At 58.4% G+C, this 17104-nt stretch overlaps 1 protein-coding gene across 4 annotated transcripts; it reads right to left on the bottom strand.

The window, feature by feature from the left end:
- Positions 1-756: 756 nt before the first annotated feature.
- On the bottom strand, positions 757-16720 carry TP53I11 (tumor protein p53 inducible protein 11). Of its 4 annotated transcripts, none has more exons than XM_011356860.2 (8): positions 16527-16720; positions 6132-6214; positions 5272-5431; positions 4575-4633; positions 4293-4341; positions 3795-3891; positions 2417-2518; positions 757-1937 (listed from the first exon to the last, which is right to left on the bottom strand). In XM_011356860.2, exons 3-8 carry the CDS (start codon positions 5398-5400, stop codon positions 1804-1806), a joined length of 570 nt encoding a protein of 189 aa, XP_011355162.1. In that variant the 5' UTR covers positions 5401-5431; positions 6132-6214; positions 16527-16720; the 3' UTR covers positions 757-1803. The 4 variants fall into 4 exon arrangements, with proteins under 4 accessions (XP_011355162.1, XP_011355165.1, XP_011355166.1 ...); XM_011356863.2 differs by having other exon boundaries at positions 6128-6214; XM_011356864.2 differs by lacking the exon at positions 16527-16720 and adding an exon at positions 15814-15913 and having other exon boundaries at positions 6128-6214.
- Positions 16721-17104: the final 384 nt, after the last annotated feature.

Below are 17104 nucleotides of genomic sequence, written 5' to 3' on the forward strand. Positions count from 1 at the left end.
GCTTAGCCGTGGTGGATGCCCAACACAGAGCCTGGCCCCGCTTCCCCTCTGGAGGGACCTACCAGCCATGCCTAGCGGTTATTAGGTCAAACCACCCAGCACTCATCGGAGGATCAGCCAGGCCTTAAAAGGAGAGGGTCAGATGGAGGGTGTGGCCTTGGCCTGGTGGCACTGCCCGCCAGTCACCACCACCACCTCCCAAGGCAGTGGTGGGCTCCCAGCCTGCCAGGGCTCTCCCTGGGGACAGGCACAAACGTCAATGACGAGAGATGGGTGCCAAGGCAGAGCAGGCCCTTCCTTAGTGTCCCGGCTCCCTTCGGGTTAGCCGTGGTCACCAGCAGCATAGCCTTAGGCACCCAACCCGCTGGGCCTCTCTCAGCTGTATCTCAACGGTAGTGCCACTGCTCTTCCAGGCACTAGGCAGTGGCTACAGAGACAGCTGGGCACAGGGGAGGGTAGTGTGAGGCCCAGTGTAGGCAAGGTAGGCTTCCCAGATACAGGCCCACCTGGCAATGCCCAGAGCTGGGCCGCAGGTACGAACCATCCCGCCCCCTAAACACACTTTACTGCAAAGCAGGAAGCGAGACTGGGGCTAGGGCTGCTGGGGTGCACACTTGTGTCCTAGACGGAAGAAGTGTGTTGGAACTATTGGGGGACACGCAGGCTGGTGGGCCTGCCGGGGGGCTTAGGCTCTGAGGGAGCCAGTTGTCGGCCTTCTCCAGGGCAACTGGGGGCAAAGGGGCGTAAGAGGAAGTAGCCTGCTAAAATATTTCTATTTATTTCCTTTGCTGACTTTGAAGGGCACTCGGTCCACCCCACCAGGCCTTGGGGGCAGCCCAGGCTGGAGGTCCAGAGGGCAGCACCCTGGGTGGGGGGTGGGAAGGGTGAGTGAGGGAGCTAAGCCAGGTGAACATCAGAATCCGGGAACGAGCCAAAGGACGAGGAGATGCCGCTGCCTTTCTTCATCTCCCAACCCCATCACTCACAGGTAGCCTCCACCTGGGGTTATCTGCGCGTCCATCTATCAGGGCCAGCCTGTGCGAGGCCGCTGGCAGGCTCTGGAACCAGGCCAGTTGGGGGAAGGGAGCCCGTAGGGGCCTCCAGGAGCTGGGGTGTAGGCAGAGCAGCCTCAGGCGAGGCCCTGGGAGAGCCCGTGGTGGCAGGGACAGGGCACGGCGTCATGTGGCCCACCCCACAGGAAGGCTGAAAGGGAAATGCCAGCTCAAAGACAGCCACCCCTACCTGCTGGCTGCAGCTAGACTGTGGGGAGGGCAGGTGTGCATGTTTGGGGGTGGAGGGAGCCCCCACATGTGGAGAGGGCCCACAATAAGGAGTAGGGGCACAGGGTCAAATCCTCAGATCTTCCAGGCATAGACAGAAGCCAAGTTCAGCTGCTTGGGCACTAGATTGGCTGGGGGTGAAGGGGGAGGACAAGGCAGCCCACAGCCTCTCTCAAAAGAAAGCAGGGCCTCCCAGCAGGAGGGGCAGGAGCCTCGCCCCAGCCCAATACCCCATGATGCAGGCTCTTCAGTCAGCGTCTGTCCAGGGGATCCAGAGGCCAAGAGGCCCAAGAAAAGGAGGTGTCACTATGTAGGGTAAAGAAGAGGGGTGCAGAGGCCCCCATCCTTCCCCAAACCTGAAAGCCCAGAAGATCACAGCATTCGGACAGTGCCCGGGAGGAAAGAAGGTGGCCGCCCCTGCCTGCCCGGGGCAGGGCAGGGTCCTTCCTGCCTTCCGTGAACCAAAGGGAAACCGAGGCCCAGGGCCTCCCCGCCCCAGAGTGGCCCCCGGCCGGGCGGGCAGCTAGACTTTCTTGGGTTTTCGGCCGACTTGGTAATAGTAGTAAACGCTGATGGCAACAAAAAGGAGGCGGCTGGCCAGGAGCAGCAGGATCCCCAAGGACATGAGGCCCGTCTCGGCTAGTGTGGCAGTGACCACTGTGGGAGAAAGGCCAGGGGGGGACAGAGGTCAGAGGAGGGATGTGCCCTCACCCCCACCACAGGATGGCATGCTGATCCGGGAGCCCTGGGGTGGCCACCTCGCTGGCTCTGCCCTGAGCTGGGGAGTGGTGGGGGGGGGAGTCCTGCCAGCTGCCTCACCCCATAGACATGTCTATTCTGATGTCTCCCACTTGGCAGGGACTGGGGCAAGCACTGGTGTGTGCTGTCACGCCTGTGCCGAATTGTGGGAGGCTGTGGAAATGCACATGTGTGTATTCGGGAAGATATAGGCACATTAGGCACGTGAGCAGGTGTGCAAGCACACAGGTGAACACAGCCACAGCAGTCCCTCCCCCTCGGACAGGTTCCGTCGCTTCTTGGAAACCCAGATGGAAGAGCTGAAAGGTGGAGGCAGAGCTGCCCCGGCCACAGTCCGCCTTCAGCCTCCCTCCCTCACTGCCCACCTCAGGACTCACCCATGAACTGCACCCCGAAGTAGCAGGCTTCCGTGAGCAGGGTCCATCGAATGATGACCTTCTCAGCAGTGTAGAGAGCATTCCACATGATCAGGGAGATGCCTGGGCGGCGACACAGAGTGGCACAGCCTGATCCACCCACCCCCTTGGGGCAGGGGACTCCCACGTCCCCTGCCCCCACTCACGCACATGCCTCAAACTAAAACTCCTCCACCCATCCCCTGTCCCATTCCCTCCAGGTTCAATTCTGCTGCTTCAGCCGATAAGCTCATTCCCATTCATGAAATTTCCCACGCACCACGGGACCCTGGGCACGTCAGGTCCCCTCACTGGGACTCAGTCTCTTCATCTGTAACACGGGAGGCTTGAGCTCTAGGTTCTACCCCTATCAGGTTCTGTTTTGATTCTGGGTTGATGGGAGTCCGTGAGTGAATGGGTTATCTGGTGCTACAATCACACTTTCTTTCCAAATGGTCTCCTGGAGACAGAAAACCTGAACCCCTTACGGAATCACTCTAACGAATTCCCCAGGGGGCAATAGGTAGACCATATTTTCAGTGGAAGAACCACCTACTTAGCTTCTACCAGCTGACCCAGTGTCTGCTGGCTCTGACCACCAGATGTAGGCTCATTTTCTCTCAACAAACCTAACCCTATAAACTCTAGCTCTCCCACTGTGTGGGTAGAGCACTTGAAGCCGTGCCAATCTCCACCACCCCCTGCCCCAGAGGTATCGGGACTGGGTGAACTGTGTGTGCAAAGGCACAGAGGCCTCTGGAAACTGGGGCACTGAGGTGTGGGTGGGTGTCGGGGAACTAGGTTTGAGAAGGCAGCTTGGATCCCCACAAAAGACCCTGAATGCCAGATGAAAGAGCTGGGACTTTATTCTGCAAGTAATAGGGAGCCATAGAATGCTTTGGAGAAGGGGAGGGACACCATCTTTGCTAAGTTTTTAAAGCTATAATTCAGCTTCCTAACACGCACTCTATGTGACTCAGATTGGAGAGGAAACAGAAGTGGTTCGAATGAGAGGACCAGTGGTGTGAGGGGTTTTGCACATACCATGTTGATTTTGCCACCTCTAGGGCCTGGGCCTCATTCACCTCTGCATCTCAATGCCTAGGTGGGACACTGCACCAGCAAGCGCGCAGTGGTGGGCCAGATACGACAAAGACAGAGCCCCAACCCACTGGGTACATCCTACCAGTGGCCACAAGATGGCAGCATACACCCAGCAAAGACAGACTTCTGTTGAGGGGGCGGGGCTCTGGGAAGGGTAGTCCCTGCACAAAGGAAGGCTCCCCATGATCCCACAACCCCAGTTAGTCCCCCAGCTGACCATTACCTCCCGCCTGGAGTCCACTCCAGCAATACTCACTGAGGAGGGCACCACCATACAGGCGGATGGGGGTCTTGCTTGTCACCTGGGCTCCATCAAAGACTGCATCATAGAGCTGGTCAGGGAAGGCAAGGGCCTGTGGACAAAGGGCAGAAGGCTCAAGGTGGGGGAGATTCACTACTGAAATTTCCCCAGACATCATCTTCCCCCAGGAGCAAGGCCAGGGTCCCTGGGGCATTCCAGGGACAGGATTTGATTGTCCCCCACCCCTCCGTGCTAGGATAGAAGGCTCTGTGGGGTTCCCAGGGGCAAGGAACCAGGACCACGGACATGGGATCTAGGATGCTCCAGGGTAGGCAGGCACAGGTGAGATGAGTGTAAGGAGCCAGGACATGGAGGCAGCCAGGGAGCCTTAACAGATGGGGCCTCAGCATGATGGCCATTTGGGGAGAGACGGCGGGGACCCCAGGGCAGGAAGGAGCCCCCAGTAGAGGCCCAGGGTTCCCCGGGTATGGGGCGGGGCGGGGGGGGGCTCACCATGATGGCAATGCCGGAGAAGAGCACAGCAGAAACAAACTGCCAGACCCTGGGGAGGTGTCGAGAGGAAAGTTACACAGCCAGGTCCCTCACTGCCACCCCCAGACCCCAGGGGACTCTCCCCTCTGCAGTTGAGATGCCCAGGGATGGCTGGTTTGGGGGGAAGGAATGAGATCGGATGGAATCAAGGGCAAGACCACAGGGGCAAGGCCGATAAGGCGGGGTCTCACGCAGCCCCTCCCCATCACCCTGCCTCCACCCGACATATACATAAATGCTCACCTCAGCCCCAGAGGCTCCCGGACAGCAAACTTGATTTCATTGCCCAAGACCTGGCTGATCTGCGGACACAGATGGGTTAGCAGCAACCAGGGTGAGGCAGTGCTCGGCAGGGCTGGCCCGCTCATCCCTGCAAAGCCCCCTGGGATGCCCAGGGATCCACCTGGGTACCTCTGCTTAGCTAAAGGGTCATCCAGGCTGGGAGGGTAACACTGAGGCCACCACCCCTGCCACTGCCTACCTGACTCTGGAGCTCAAGGGAAGCTGAAAATAAGGTGTCCGAGAATGAAAGCTCAGGGTTCTGCCTGAGGTGGGCTTGAAGCCTGGCTCTGCCACTTACTGGTATGACCTCAGGCAAGTCACCTAACCTCTCTGAGCCTGTTTATCCATCTATAAAATGGGCTAATAGTGTTATCTGCATCTCTCAGGGCCAGCAAAATTAAATAACACTTTTAAAGCAGCCGGTACAATAACAGGCACATAATAAGCACTCAATTCTAACAATCTGTTTTCATTTTTATTATTATTCCCCTAATACCTCCTTAAGTTTCTAGAGAAACGAGCTAAGTCCTAGAGTTCCTGCAGCTATATAGGCCTCAGCTACTCTCTCCCCAGATGGTGAGCCAGACCTGCCTCCCCAAACTGGTGCTCAGAGGTGGATCCCTGCGTGTGGCCGGCTCAAGGCCACTCTGAGGCCCACCTTGGAGCGGTGCACCTCCCCATCGTCGTCCTCCCCGCCCACGCCGAGGATCTTGCGGGTCTTCAGGCGGCTCACGAGGTCCGTCTGGCTGTGCTTCTTCATGAGAGGCGGGGGCTGCTTGGCTGCCATCTTGTGCTGGCGCCCGGCCTCTGTGGAAGGGCCGCAGGGAGACACTGGCCTCAGGCCAAAGGTCCTGCCCAGTTTCCAGGCCACAGAGGGTGTCCGGACCCTGGCCCAGGGCCTGCCGAGGCCTCCCGCTCTGCCCGCGGTAGCAGACGCATCACAGGACAAAAACTCGGAGGGCCCAGGCGCAGGACCAGCTCCCTGACCACCCAGCCGTGCGATGAAAAAGGACAAGTCGCCGCCCTTTTCTGGCCTCAGCTTCCTCATCTGTAAAATGGGTTGAGGTGGGTGGTCCTAAGACCCTTCCGGCTCTGCCAGCCCACCCGGCCTGAGTGACCAGGCTTGACGGAGCCTTACGGATGGCCCTGGGAAAAAGGATAAGTGCTGGGACTGAGACCACACCCAAAGGTTCCTGGGGTGCGGGGATGAACAGGGGCTTGAAATCAGTCAGGTGAACAAGGTTTGGAAGCCCTCCCTGTCTCCCTGCCTCCCTCCCTCCCACCCATCCCCCAGACAACTTCCTTCGAACTGCCACGACTGAAGGAAGGGGAGGGGCTGCCACAGGACCCAGCTTAGCCAGAGGAAGGATGGCCACAGGTGTGGGCAGAGCTTCTGGCAGTCCAGACCTGTCCCCTCCCTGCCATGAGCACGAACCACCAGCCTCTCCCCCCACCTCCCGTGACCTTCTATCCCCAGTTACCCCCAGCTCCACCCTGGGCCAGGTCTTAAGCACCTACTGTGTGCCAGGCACTGTGCTGGGCAATGGAGATGCAGAGATGAGTTGAGTGCCTGTCCTTTGCCTCTCCAGTCAGCACAAAACCTATGCAAAAGAGACAGGAGTGTAAACCACCATGAGGCAAAGGTTTCCGGAAGCTGGGGGCGGGGGAGGGCATTGGGCTCCTCTAATCACAGCTTTGCCACCCTGCAAGGTGGGTACTATTTACCCCCATTTTATAGATGAAGTTCCACGGAGATGGGTTGACAGTAGGACCCCCGCCCCACTGCGTGCTCCACCAACACTGGGGTTCTCCCGCATCTCATTCCCACCCACGGCCGCCCTCTGGCAAGGCTCAGAAATCGCCTTGGCCAGGGACCTGAGCTGGACTTGCCTAACCTCCCTGACCAGGCCTCAGACCTAAGTTTTAGTGCCATATGGCCCCAGGCAAGTCTTATTCCTCCAGCCCCAGCCAGGGCTGCCAGAAACAGAGTGCAGAAGTGTCCTCAGGTCACCTCCAGTCTTCCAGCCTCCCAGTGTCTTAAAGCAAAATAAAGCACCCATCAAATAAACATCAGAACAGAGAATCACATCGGGCGGGGGGTGCGGGGGGATGGTGGCAGCGGGTAGAAAATATGGCTTTAGATTTGGATAAACTAGGCAGGAAGCACATCAGCTTGAGTTTGGAGATAAAGGCAAAATCTGTATGGGAGGGGAAAATATCTGCGTGGGAGGTCTTCAGCGAGTGTGATGTCCAGGCTCAGTGGCCCTCCTAAGGTCCCTGGCCCCGTCCCTCATCCATCAAATATGGGCAGCCACGCTTTCCCCTCCCACACACACAAACGCTTGGGGGCATGAGAGGTGGCTGCTGGTGACTGGAAGACAGCTCAATGCCCAAAGCCAGTAGATGGGGAGGCGGCCAGCCCCACGGGGCAGCCAGGGTTTAACCACACTGCTTCTTGGGAACATAGATGCTGTCACAACACTTGCCACCACCTTCCTGTGAATTCAGACAGAAGCTATAATCAGCCTGGCAGCCGTCGTGCTGCCAGGTGGGCCCAGAAGCCGTCGTTGAGAGTGCAGAGCTGGCCCCCTCACGGTCCCTCAGTGCAGGAAGCCTTTGCCTCTTCCTCCTCCGGCTTCCCCTCTTGCCTTGTATTTTTAAATTACACCCGGCAAAACTGACCTTTCTTGTTAGAGTTACATGAATTTTAGCACATGTATAGATTTGTGTAACCACCAACTCCAAATCAGGACACGGGGTGGTTGCATTGCTCCCCAGACCCCCTCACTCTGTCTCAGTCACACTCGCTCCTCACCCCTCACCCCCGGCTACTGCTGATCTGTTGTCTGTCGCTACAGCTCCGTGTTTTTTCAAATGTACCATATGAATGCGATCACAGCGTCTAGAACCTTGTGAGACCGGCTCCCTTCTTCCGGCATAATGCCTCTGAGATTCTTCCGAGTTGAGTGCCCATCGAAGCCCATTCCTCTTCACTGGAGTACTATTCCGTGGACGCATGTAACAGCATCATTATCCCGTCGCTCACTGAGGGACCTCTGGGTTGAGTCAAGAGTTTGACGAGTTCAAACAGAGCTGCTCTAAACATCCTTGCACAGGGCTTTTGGGTGACCACAAATTTTCATCTCTCTTAACGTAAATGCCCTGGAGTGGGTAAGTCACTTAATCTCTCGGTGCCTCTGTCTTCTCATCTGTAGTTGGGAAAATAAAGGGTCCTACCTCACGGGGATGTGAGAATACAAGGTGAGATGGGTCCTTAGCCGAACACTCCCACCCTCCCCAAGTTCCCCCAGGTGGCAGTGGCTCTGGGGTGGAGGCCAAGGAGGATCAGGAGAGGGGCTTAATGCCTCCACCCCACTGGGCAAAGTCCCTAGACCTCAGTCCCATGGCATAAGGCTGATACTTGGGCCACGGCCCACCATGCCTGGGCTGTGTCAGTGACCCCAGCTCAGAGGGTCAGCTGCCTTCCTCTGCCCAAAGACCCCTCCCCACCAACACACAATGCTCCCCTCTGTACCACAGGCCTGAACCGCAAAGCGAAGGCTGGGAGGCGTGGCAGTGCCAGCCTCCTGGGGCCAGTTACAGAAAGGGGCTCTATTGGACACTGGCATCTCTCGGAGGAGAGACGAGCTTCATCCACGGGCTCTGATGTCAGGAATCTGGGCTGGTGGGACCCACTGTGGCCACCCCCAGAGCCCAGCCCCAGCAGCGAGTTCATCACCAATAAAGGGCCTTGGGCCTCCCAGGGAGAATGAGATCTTGAACTTGATCTCCAAGGGAGGGAAGCCCCTGCACCTGCCTCTGCAGTTAACTGCTCAAGCAGAGTTCGGACTCTCCTTCACCAGCAGGACCAGGCCCAGCCTGGGCAGCGTAGGAAGGCAGCTGCAACACTCCTGTACCCCGTGACCCAAAACACACCCCACCGCAAGGGAAACCCCACTCACACCCCTCAGATCTGCCCTTTAACTCTTCCCCATCAAAGCCACTACGTGTTTTAGTCCCGGCTCCATTCTAACCCGAGAGAGGACAGAGGGCGCCTCCTCCACTCCCCTCCCTGCACTGGTGGGACACTGGCTTTGGGGCGGCCAGACCTGGGTTCAGATTTCTGGTTCTGCCTCCTCGTCAGCTGCGGGGCTTTAGGTAAGTCACCACCTCTCTCTCAGCCTTGGTTTCTGTCCCTGTGACGTGGGGGTAACGAGAACACCCACTTTGCAGAAGTGCTGGAGGATAGAGACAGGGAGCACAGGCCGTGCCTGCAGCAAAGGGTGCCTGGGACAGGCCCGGCCCACGCTCCTTCCACTTCCCTTTCTTCATTCGGCCATGCACAATGGAAAAAGCCTGCCTGGCAGGGCTGTCACGCTTCCTTTCCCAGACCTGGCTCCTTCTGAAGGGCCCCAGGGCCTCCCCAGGTGCCAGGCTTCCTGAGGCTAGGGGACAGGGTGGGGAGGACACGGTGCCAAGCAAGAAGGGAGAATGTGGCTTGCAGCCCCCCGAACTGAGTTCACGACCCTCTGGTTGGCTTCTCTGACCTCAATTCCCAATAAAGCTGGCCAATCACAGTGCTTTTAATGGTTGTTTACACTTCTGAACCACTGCCCAGCCAGGAATTCCCTCCCTGCTCTCTGCTCCCCCAACCTGGCTTGCTCCTCGGTCTTTGCATGGCCCCAGGGCAGTGCCCTCCCTCCTCTGGACTTCCGGGTTCCCATGCAGGTGGCAGCTGCCACTTCCAGCCCATACACCTAGTCGTGTCATGGGCAGCTGGCCTCCCTGAGACCCAGTGATCGGAAGGCAGGGCTGGTATTGTGCCCACCTGACAGTCTTGCTCTGGGCCTGGGCACACAGTGGGCACTTTGTCAGCACAGGCGAATGACAGTCAGGCTATAGAAGCAGGGCTCCCCACCCACCCAGAATACTCAGGGTCACTCAGTTCTATGTGGCAGGCCCGAGGAGAGGCTCTCCTCCCAAATACACACCCTGACCATGCACTAGACAGGGCAGAAAGCTGAGGCCCAGCGGGGGCAGGATCTGCCCAGGCCACAGGTGAGCTGGTGGCAGAGGAGCACAGGAAAGGGGCTTTGCAGTAAGGCAGGGCTGGGTTCGAATTTGGGCTCCCCTTACTGGCCAGGTGGCCTTGAGCAGTTCACGGGATGCTGAAGCCTCCAGGAGAATGCAGACACTCTAGGCGAAGGGCCTGGCATACGGGGGGCCCAGGACACTGGTGAGGTTAAAGCAGGAGTCCCCAACCCCCAGGCCTCGGACCGGTACCGGTCTGTGGCCTGTTAGGAACCGGGCCACACAGCGGAAGGTGAGCGGTGGGCAGGAAAGCGAACCTTCAGCTGTATTTGCAGCCGCTCCCCAGCCCTAGCATCACTGCCTCAGCTCCACCTCAGACCATCAGATTCTCATAGGAGCTCCGGTCCCTTGTGACAAAAAGCTTGGGGACCGCTGGGTTAGAGGACTGGGTGAGAATGCGGGGTGAGGTCGTGCCCCCACTGTCTCAGAGAACTGAGGCAGGTGAGCACCAAGGGGCAGGGTTTCTGTCTACAGGATCTGAGACAGTTTCTGGCACTTGAACTCAACAAATATTTGTGACAAATTAATGAGCTGAGAGGGGGCTGAGAGACCCCTTGCTGGCCAAGGTGTGACTCCTTGCAGCCCCTTCCCCCTTCCTCATGTGCCGTGACATCAGAGGCTAGGAAAGAACACCCCTAAAGAGCTCCCGACGGCAGCAAGATACAGGGCCCGGGACTGGGTAGAGGCCAAGCAAAGCCCACAGAGACTGAACCAGGCAGGAAGGAAGGAGCTCATCAGGGGTGAAAGCGTCAGAGGCAGATGGCACAGTGGGGTGGAGGGGCATATACTTAATGATTGGTGGACTTGGACTCGAACCCCAGTGCTTTGTCTTAATTGTGCTCTGACCTCAGAAAAGTTTCTTAACCTCTCTGAGCCTCTATTTCCTCCTTTGTGAAACCACACTGCTACTTCTTACCTCACAGGGCTGTGATGAGCCATACTGAGAAAAGGCAGTGGAGGGGCCAGGCACCCGGCATGTGCTATGTAAAGGACAGGACAGCAATTAGTAAGATTACCTGGGGCTGCCTAGGCCCAGCCCTGGCAGCGGAGCAGATGGGGCCGGCCATCACTTTCACGCCCATCCTAGAGGACCTCTCCCAATGCCACCCCCTCCCCACAGGACTTCCCAGGAAGCCTGGTTTCCATAGAAACAGATGGACTGCAGAGCTGTCCTTGTCATGGAATCTGATGGGCAAGGGGAGGAGGAAGGAGAAGAAGGGGCCTAGGGCCCAGAACACCCACCAGCTACTGAGCCACGCCATGATTCAGTGGGGAGTCACTGCTGCTGAGCGTTGCAGCCAAGAACCACTTCCTTTTCAAACAAGACCCTCTGCCGAAGGAGCAGCACACCTGTCCCTCCCCATCTGGTAAGAACTGCTCCCAGGGGCATCCGACCCAGGGGCTGAAGTGGAGGACAAGTACTTCCAAGACTAGGAATTCCCTGTAACCCCACCACAAACCTACGAGATCGGCTGTATTATCACCCCATTTTACAGATGAGGAAACTAAGGCCAAAGTGACTTATTCAAGTGTCTCCTGGAATAAGTGGCAGAGCTGAAATTCAAACCAAATTAACTGTGCTTTACACGGACATCCTGACAAGCTGGGGGTAGCGTGCGTGTGTTTCTGTGTGGCGGGGGGGGGGATGGGTGGCAATTGTTGGGTGAGCCTGACCTCCAAAAAGAACTAAACTCTAAGCCATCTTCCCTACTGCCCCTTCCCTTGAAAGTCCCTGGCAAGTTGCCAGCATCTGAACTCCTCCCTGGGGTCCAGCCTCCCTTGGGCGAAGCCCTGTGACTCCAGCAGGAACCTCGAGAGGGCTTCGGGGAGACTCATTGTTCTGTTATCACATTTGTGCAAAATAGCTGGAAATGGAGTTTGAGACTGGGCAATACCCGGGGATGGGGAGCAGTGAGAGACGCAAGGCCCTAGCCAGAGAAGGGGAGGCGGGGAGAGCCCTAGCAAGGAAGCCAGGGCCCACACCAGCCACCCCTGGGGTCCCTTCCTGGGATAACCCATCACCACCTCCTTGGGCAAGATGAGGTCCAAAGACCCCCCAGCCCAGAATCCACCACCTGGGCCCTCAAGTAGAACAAATCTTGGGGAGTTAACGGACCTGTGTTCACATCTCGGCTGTGCGTTACTAGCCCTGTACCCTCTCCATTCCTTCATTATAAATGGGGGTGCTAATGCCTGACTTACTAGGTTGTGGGTGGGTTAGAGCTAAACTAGGAAGTCACAGGACACAAAGGAGGCTTGATCGACACAGCTGCATTACCGACATCATCACAGAGGCCTCTGGGTACAGGTTTTGGCAGAAGGGTCTCAGGGTCAACGGGCTAGGAGAGGAAGCTAAGGCCAGCCTTTGATGTGGCAGGGTTACGGTGTGTCCCTGGAGAGCGTAATTATTCTAAAGGCCGGGCCAGTCTTAGTCAGCCTTCTCTCAAGTAGCAGGTGAGCCAGTGGCAGACGGGGCTGCATCATCCATCTCTGTCATGTCCCACCATCGCTGAGAGCTCAGTGTCCACGCTACTGCAAAGGGCTCGGATGACAGAGTAGAAGTGGCAGGGAGGGGAGGGAGCACGGTGCAAGCCCTGAAGTCAAGAAGGGGATTTCACACCCCATGTCCATGAACCTCCAGGAACATGGGAGCTGGCAACCGAGGGTTTGCACTGAAGCTGGAAGGCTGGCAGGGGAGCCTTGAGTCACTGGGCTGAGACGGGCCAGTTGAGGTCACCAGCAGATTGTGCCATCATGGGTAAGCCAGGGCTGGACTTTGGGGCTCAGTTTCCTCATCTAAAAAAATGGGAGTGTGGTCCTGGCTGTGACATTCATGATTTGGCTTCCAACCCCTGCCATCCACTAGCCACACTCCAGCTGCCTGAAAGGCCCTAGCTCCTGCTGCCGGCCCCCAAGTCCCACCACCGGCTCCCCCTTTGTCTCCACGGACATACATGTTCTTTGTTCTCTGTCTTTTGAAGGTGCGTAATTTCCAGAAAGACAGAGAAAAGCCTAAAGTTTCATCACAAACAAATATCTCCAAAGTGTAAGGGACAAAACATAAACATTGCCTGCTGTGCTGGAAAGCGGGGAGGGCAGGGTGGAAAGCCGGGAGGGGACACCCCTGGGGGCCTCCAGCCAGGGGTCTGAAGCTGCTGCTGGCATCCAGCCATTGTCCCCATTCAGGAGTCTGAGAGGATTTTCCCTGTCCCTACTGTCACTCAGAAAGGGCAGAGCACACACAGAATTCCTGTCCTTTTCAGGCCAGGAGTGGCTAGCCTCCCCCCTGGCCCAATGACCACGTCAGGGCCATCAATGGCAGCTAGTGCCTCTGGATCCCATGAGGCCACAGTCATCAGGACGGACTTGCTTTTGGGTCCCATGGGACTGGAGCTCTGGTGAGAAGGCAGTGAACACATCCCTGTCCCCTCCCACCACTCCCACCTTCCCCCCCCCTGCAGCTGCTCAGGAACTCAGAGGGAGAGGACAGGAGGGGAGGGGAGGGGAGGGGAGGGGAGGGGAGGAAGAGAGTGTCCTTGAAGGGATGCACCACCATGTTGAAGCAACTTTTTCAGAAGCAAGTGGGGCTCTGCCTCCTGGGTAGGTTGGGGGAGGTGGCAGAAGGGTCCCTGTTCTTTTCCCAGGACGCTGATGGGCCAGAACCACATTCCAGGACTGACCATCTCCCCCAGGGTTTGGGGCTCTGTTACCCTCAGACTAGTGATTAAAGAATGAGGTCACAACTCCAAACACCTGTGCTTAAATCCCGGCTCTACCACTTACCAGCTGCATGGCCTTGGGCTAGTGACACCACCTTTCTTGGCCTGTTTCTTCATCTTTCAAATGAGTGTAATAATGACAGCTACCTCCACCAGTGAGGAGATGCACAAATAACACTTAGAGAAGCACCTGTTTCGTACGTAGTGAATGCTCAATAATAATGTTGCCATTGTTAGCCTCAGACAGGGAGGAGACTCAGTTCTTTGTCTCAGTCTCCGCCCTTGACCACACCAGCTTCAGAACGTGTCCCCTTCCAGGCTACACACAGAGTGGGGTGCTTACAGGGGGGTGGCCATAGGAAGGAAATGGGAAGAGAGAGAACAAGGGTCACTCCGGGTCAAGATGCTGGCCTGAGAACATTGACAGCAGGTGGGCAGGCAGCACCTGGGGAGGGGGCTTGGCAACAGGTTGCAGAGATGAAGCTCCTTGGGGTACCAAACCTGGGTGGTTCCCCTCCATGTCCCCGGCACTTGGCCAGTCCTGGCCCTGGGCGGGTCATAGTCAGTGCTGTGAATGAACAGTTGAGATGCAGGGTGAAGGGAAAGGATTGTGGGCCAGAAGTCAGAACATCAGAACATGCACCCCCACCTTGCAGCCGCCTCTCCTGCACGTTCAGGGTGATTTACACGCTGTCTCTGGACATAGCTGCCCTCATCTGTGAAATGGAGAGATAGCCAGCCACGCTATTTCCTCTACAGGGCCTTACTCCACTCTCCCTGCACTGGCTCCTTACTCTTCCTCAAATACAGCAGGCACGTTCTAGCCTCAGGGCCTTTGTATAAGCTGTTCTCTGCAGGATCTTTACTTCCTGAAGCTATCCCCGCCCCCCCTCACCCCCTCAGAGCCTTAGCTCAAAAGTCACCACCTCGGGGAGGCCGCCCTGACCACCCTACTTAAAATGCCAATCCCACCCTGGCCTTGACGCCCAACTATTCTCCTTTACCTCCCAATACAGTACACGATTTGATTATTGACTTTATTAGTTATGTGCCCCTTCCCCTTTAAGTGTCAGCTCCACAAGGGCGAGAATATTTTGTCCACAGGTGTCTCCCTCACACTGCGCCTGGCACTTTGTTCACTAAATTATTTTTGGTGTAGAGCTCACATTTTGTTCAGAGGGAAAGTAAAGAACAGTCCTGGGCTTTGTGGAATATGATCGCACCCCCCACCCCCACCCCTACACCCTCAGAGCAGCAGACCCTCTCTCCAGCAGAGGATGTGGGGTTATCGTAAGATCTTGGGGGAGGGAACGCAGCTAAGTGCAGGTAGGAGAAGCTGCTGGGGGGGCGGGAGGGGTGGTTCTGGGGGCAGGGCCCTGTGGAGAAGGGGCTTGAGCCTGTGGATCCTGCCCGTGTTAACAGCCAGATACGGGTGTAGGGTTTTGGGCCTCGGCCCTCCACTCCACACAGGGAAGGGCTGATTAAGCTGACAGTATGCAAGTGGGAAAGGAGAAGCCAGGGCAGCTGGACCCCAGGATATTGCGGCCCCAGGGGACCTTGGGGACAGCCCTCCCATTTTTCAGACAGGATAACAAAGGCCTGGAGAAATAGGACCATATTTCCTAACAGCCCAGCAAGAAAAATCTTTCCTCCTCCAGCGCTGAGTGTGGAGTTTCGGCTAAGAAATGGTCAGTGCCGCCGCCAATCTAACAACCCCACCCGCCCCACCTCCGGTGTCCCTGGGATTTGCGGGCTGCAGGAAGAGGGGCCGCCAGGGACAGAGGTGGGCATCCCTACAGCCCTGGGGGCCTTCAACCCGCTGGACAGCCCCACCAGGAAAAGTTTGTCGGAAGGAAATGAACCAGGAAGCGCGGAGCGGCAGAGCGGCCTTGGCTTTGGATGAACCTCGGGGTTTTCGGCCTCCGCCCTGATCCTACTCCCGCCCTCTACGCTCGGGCGGAGAAGCCCGCTTCTCCCGGCTGCGAGGAGGCGGCGGGAGCCTGGGGCTGGGTGGGGGCGTGGAGGGTGGAGCGAGGGGACTCCCGGCGAGAGCCGGACCCTGCTGGGCGCGCCGAGGGTGGGTGCCGCGTTCCGGCGGTTTCTCTACACACCCTCAGGGTGGGAGCGAATATTTTGCGGACAGCGGGGAGCCCCAGCCCACCCTGCTCCGGGCCAGTGGGCCCACACCGCCTCCTTCCCGCTGAGCGCATGCCTGGGAAGAGTGGGGGGCTTCCGTCTCCACCTGTGCTTCCCCTACCCCGCCCCCAACAACTGGGGCTTACGAGGGGCTTCCGTTTTTGCCCGCTTCCCCCAGCCTGGATACCGGGTCTCTCCAATCTTGCTTCTTCCCGCTCCAATGTGCCCTTTAACTCCCAGCTCCATCCACTCACCCACTTTCTAAGACCCCAGGCGGGAAGCTCCAGGCTGTTGGGCGCCCGTGGGTCCTCTGGCCCAGCACCCCCGCACCCACAGCCCCCCGAATCAGAAGGTCGTTCCACACTTGTGGGCAGCAGGAACTCCGCCCCCTCCGTCCGCGGCCCTGCGGGGGCGAAGAGGGGAGGAGGAGGGGGACTCGCAAGTTTGTGCCGCTCACTCCCCGGACTGGGAACAATGGCTATGGGGTGGGGGTGGATCGGGGACGGAGATGGAGGGGGCGGGACAGAGAACCGAGCGCGGGGACAGAGTCAGCCCTCCGCGCGAGAGAAGCTGCTTTTCGCTCCGTCTGTCTTGCTCCGAAGCAGAGAGCGCGACAACGAACCATCCAAGAGGGAGGAGACGGCGGAGGGACAAAGCCGCGGAGAGGGAAACCGAGTCAGAGGGAAGGGCGGCGAGCAGAGACCGCGAAGGAGAGGAACAGAGGGGCCGCGGGTGGCGCCCTGGAGGGTCGGGGAGGGAATCCCTGGGGTCCCGGACGAATCTGCCGGTGCCGAGAGGTCCTGGAGCGCCCGGCTCGCGCGCATGGGGTCCTCGCTGTCCCCAGTGGTCCCTGCGGCCGCAGGAGCGCCGCTGGGCTGGGCTGGGCTGCGCTGCGCAGGCACCCGCCGACCGGCGGCGGGAGGGGAAAGTGCGAGGCTGGGAAGCGCCGGTGGGGAGCAAAACTTACGTTCCTAGCGCATGCTGGCGCCGGCTGCGCAGAGCTGGCGTGTAGGGGGACCTCGGACCCTCGGGCGCTCACATCGCGCCGCCGGCGCCGGGCAGGGCAGGGTAGGGCCGGGCTGGGCTGCGCGCAGCACCCAGAGCGGCCGGGGTTTGCCCGAGTCTGGCAGCCCGCGCTGGTCCCTCCTCTCAGTGCCGCGCAGAAGCCAATGGCGCGCCGTCCCCTCCCACGCGCGCGGCTGCCTCGCCCCCGAGGGTGGCCGCTGGGGCGGGCGGGAGAGAGGGGTTGGGGGACTAGGCTCTGGGCTCCCCAGCTGAGGCTTTCCTGGAGACTGCCGGCGGGGGGCGCGCTCACGCCCTGGGAGAAGGCTCTTGAGAATCAAAACCCGGAGTCCGCTCTGCCCAGGAAGACTTTCTTGTCAAGTTCTGAAGACTGTGCCCCTTTTGTGAAACTATCAACACCCTCATAGGCTGGAAAACCACACTGTCTTAAATATCCTCGGGGTATTCCCTGGGGCCTAGGTCAGTGTCTAAAATAGAAGGGACTGCTTGGCTGATAGATCCTCAAGTGTGTATAACACAATT

This window comes from Pteropus vampyrus, unplaced genomic scaffold (genome assembly GCF_000151845.1).
Source record: "Pteropus vampyrus isolate Shadow unplaced genomic scaffold, Pvam_2.0 Scaffold31, whole genome shotgun sequence".
In the NCBI taxonomy this organism is placed as follows: Eukaryota; Metazoa; Chordata; class Mammalia; order Chiroptera; family Pteropodidae; genus Pteropus; species Pteropus vampyrus.

Bases quoted from the DNA above. Each gene is read 5' to 3' on its own strand.
- TP53I11 (XM_011356860.2), bottom strand. From the start codon at position 5,400: ATGGCAGCCAAGCAGCCCCCGCCTCTCATGAAGAAGCACAGCCAGACG. The intron at 3,892-4,292 runs GTGAGCCCCCCC...CTTTGTCCACAG, and splicing joins TCTCCGGCATTGCCATCATG to GCCCTTGCCTTCCCTGACCA. The intron at 1,938-2,416 runs GTGAGTCCTGAG...TTTCTCCCACAG, and splicing joins CTTCGGGGTGCAGTTCATGG to TGGTCACTGCCACACTAGCC.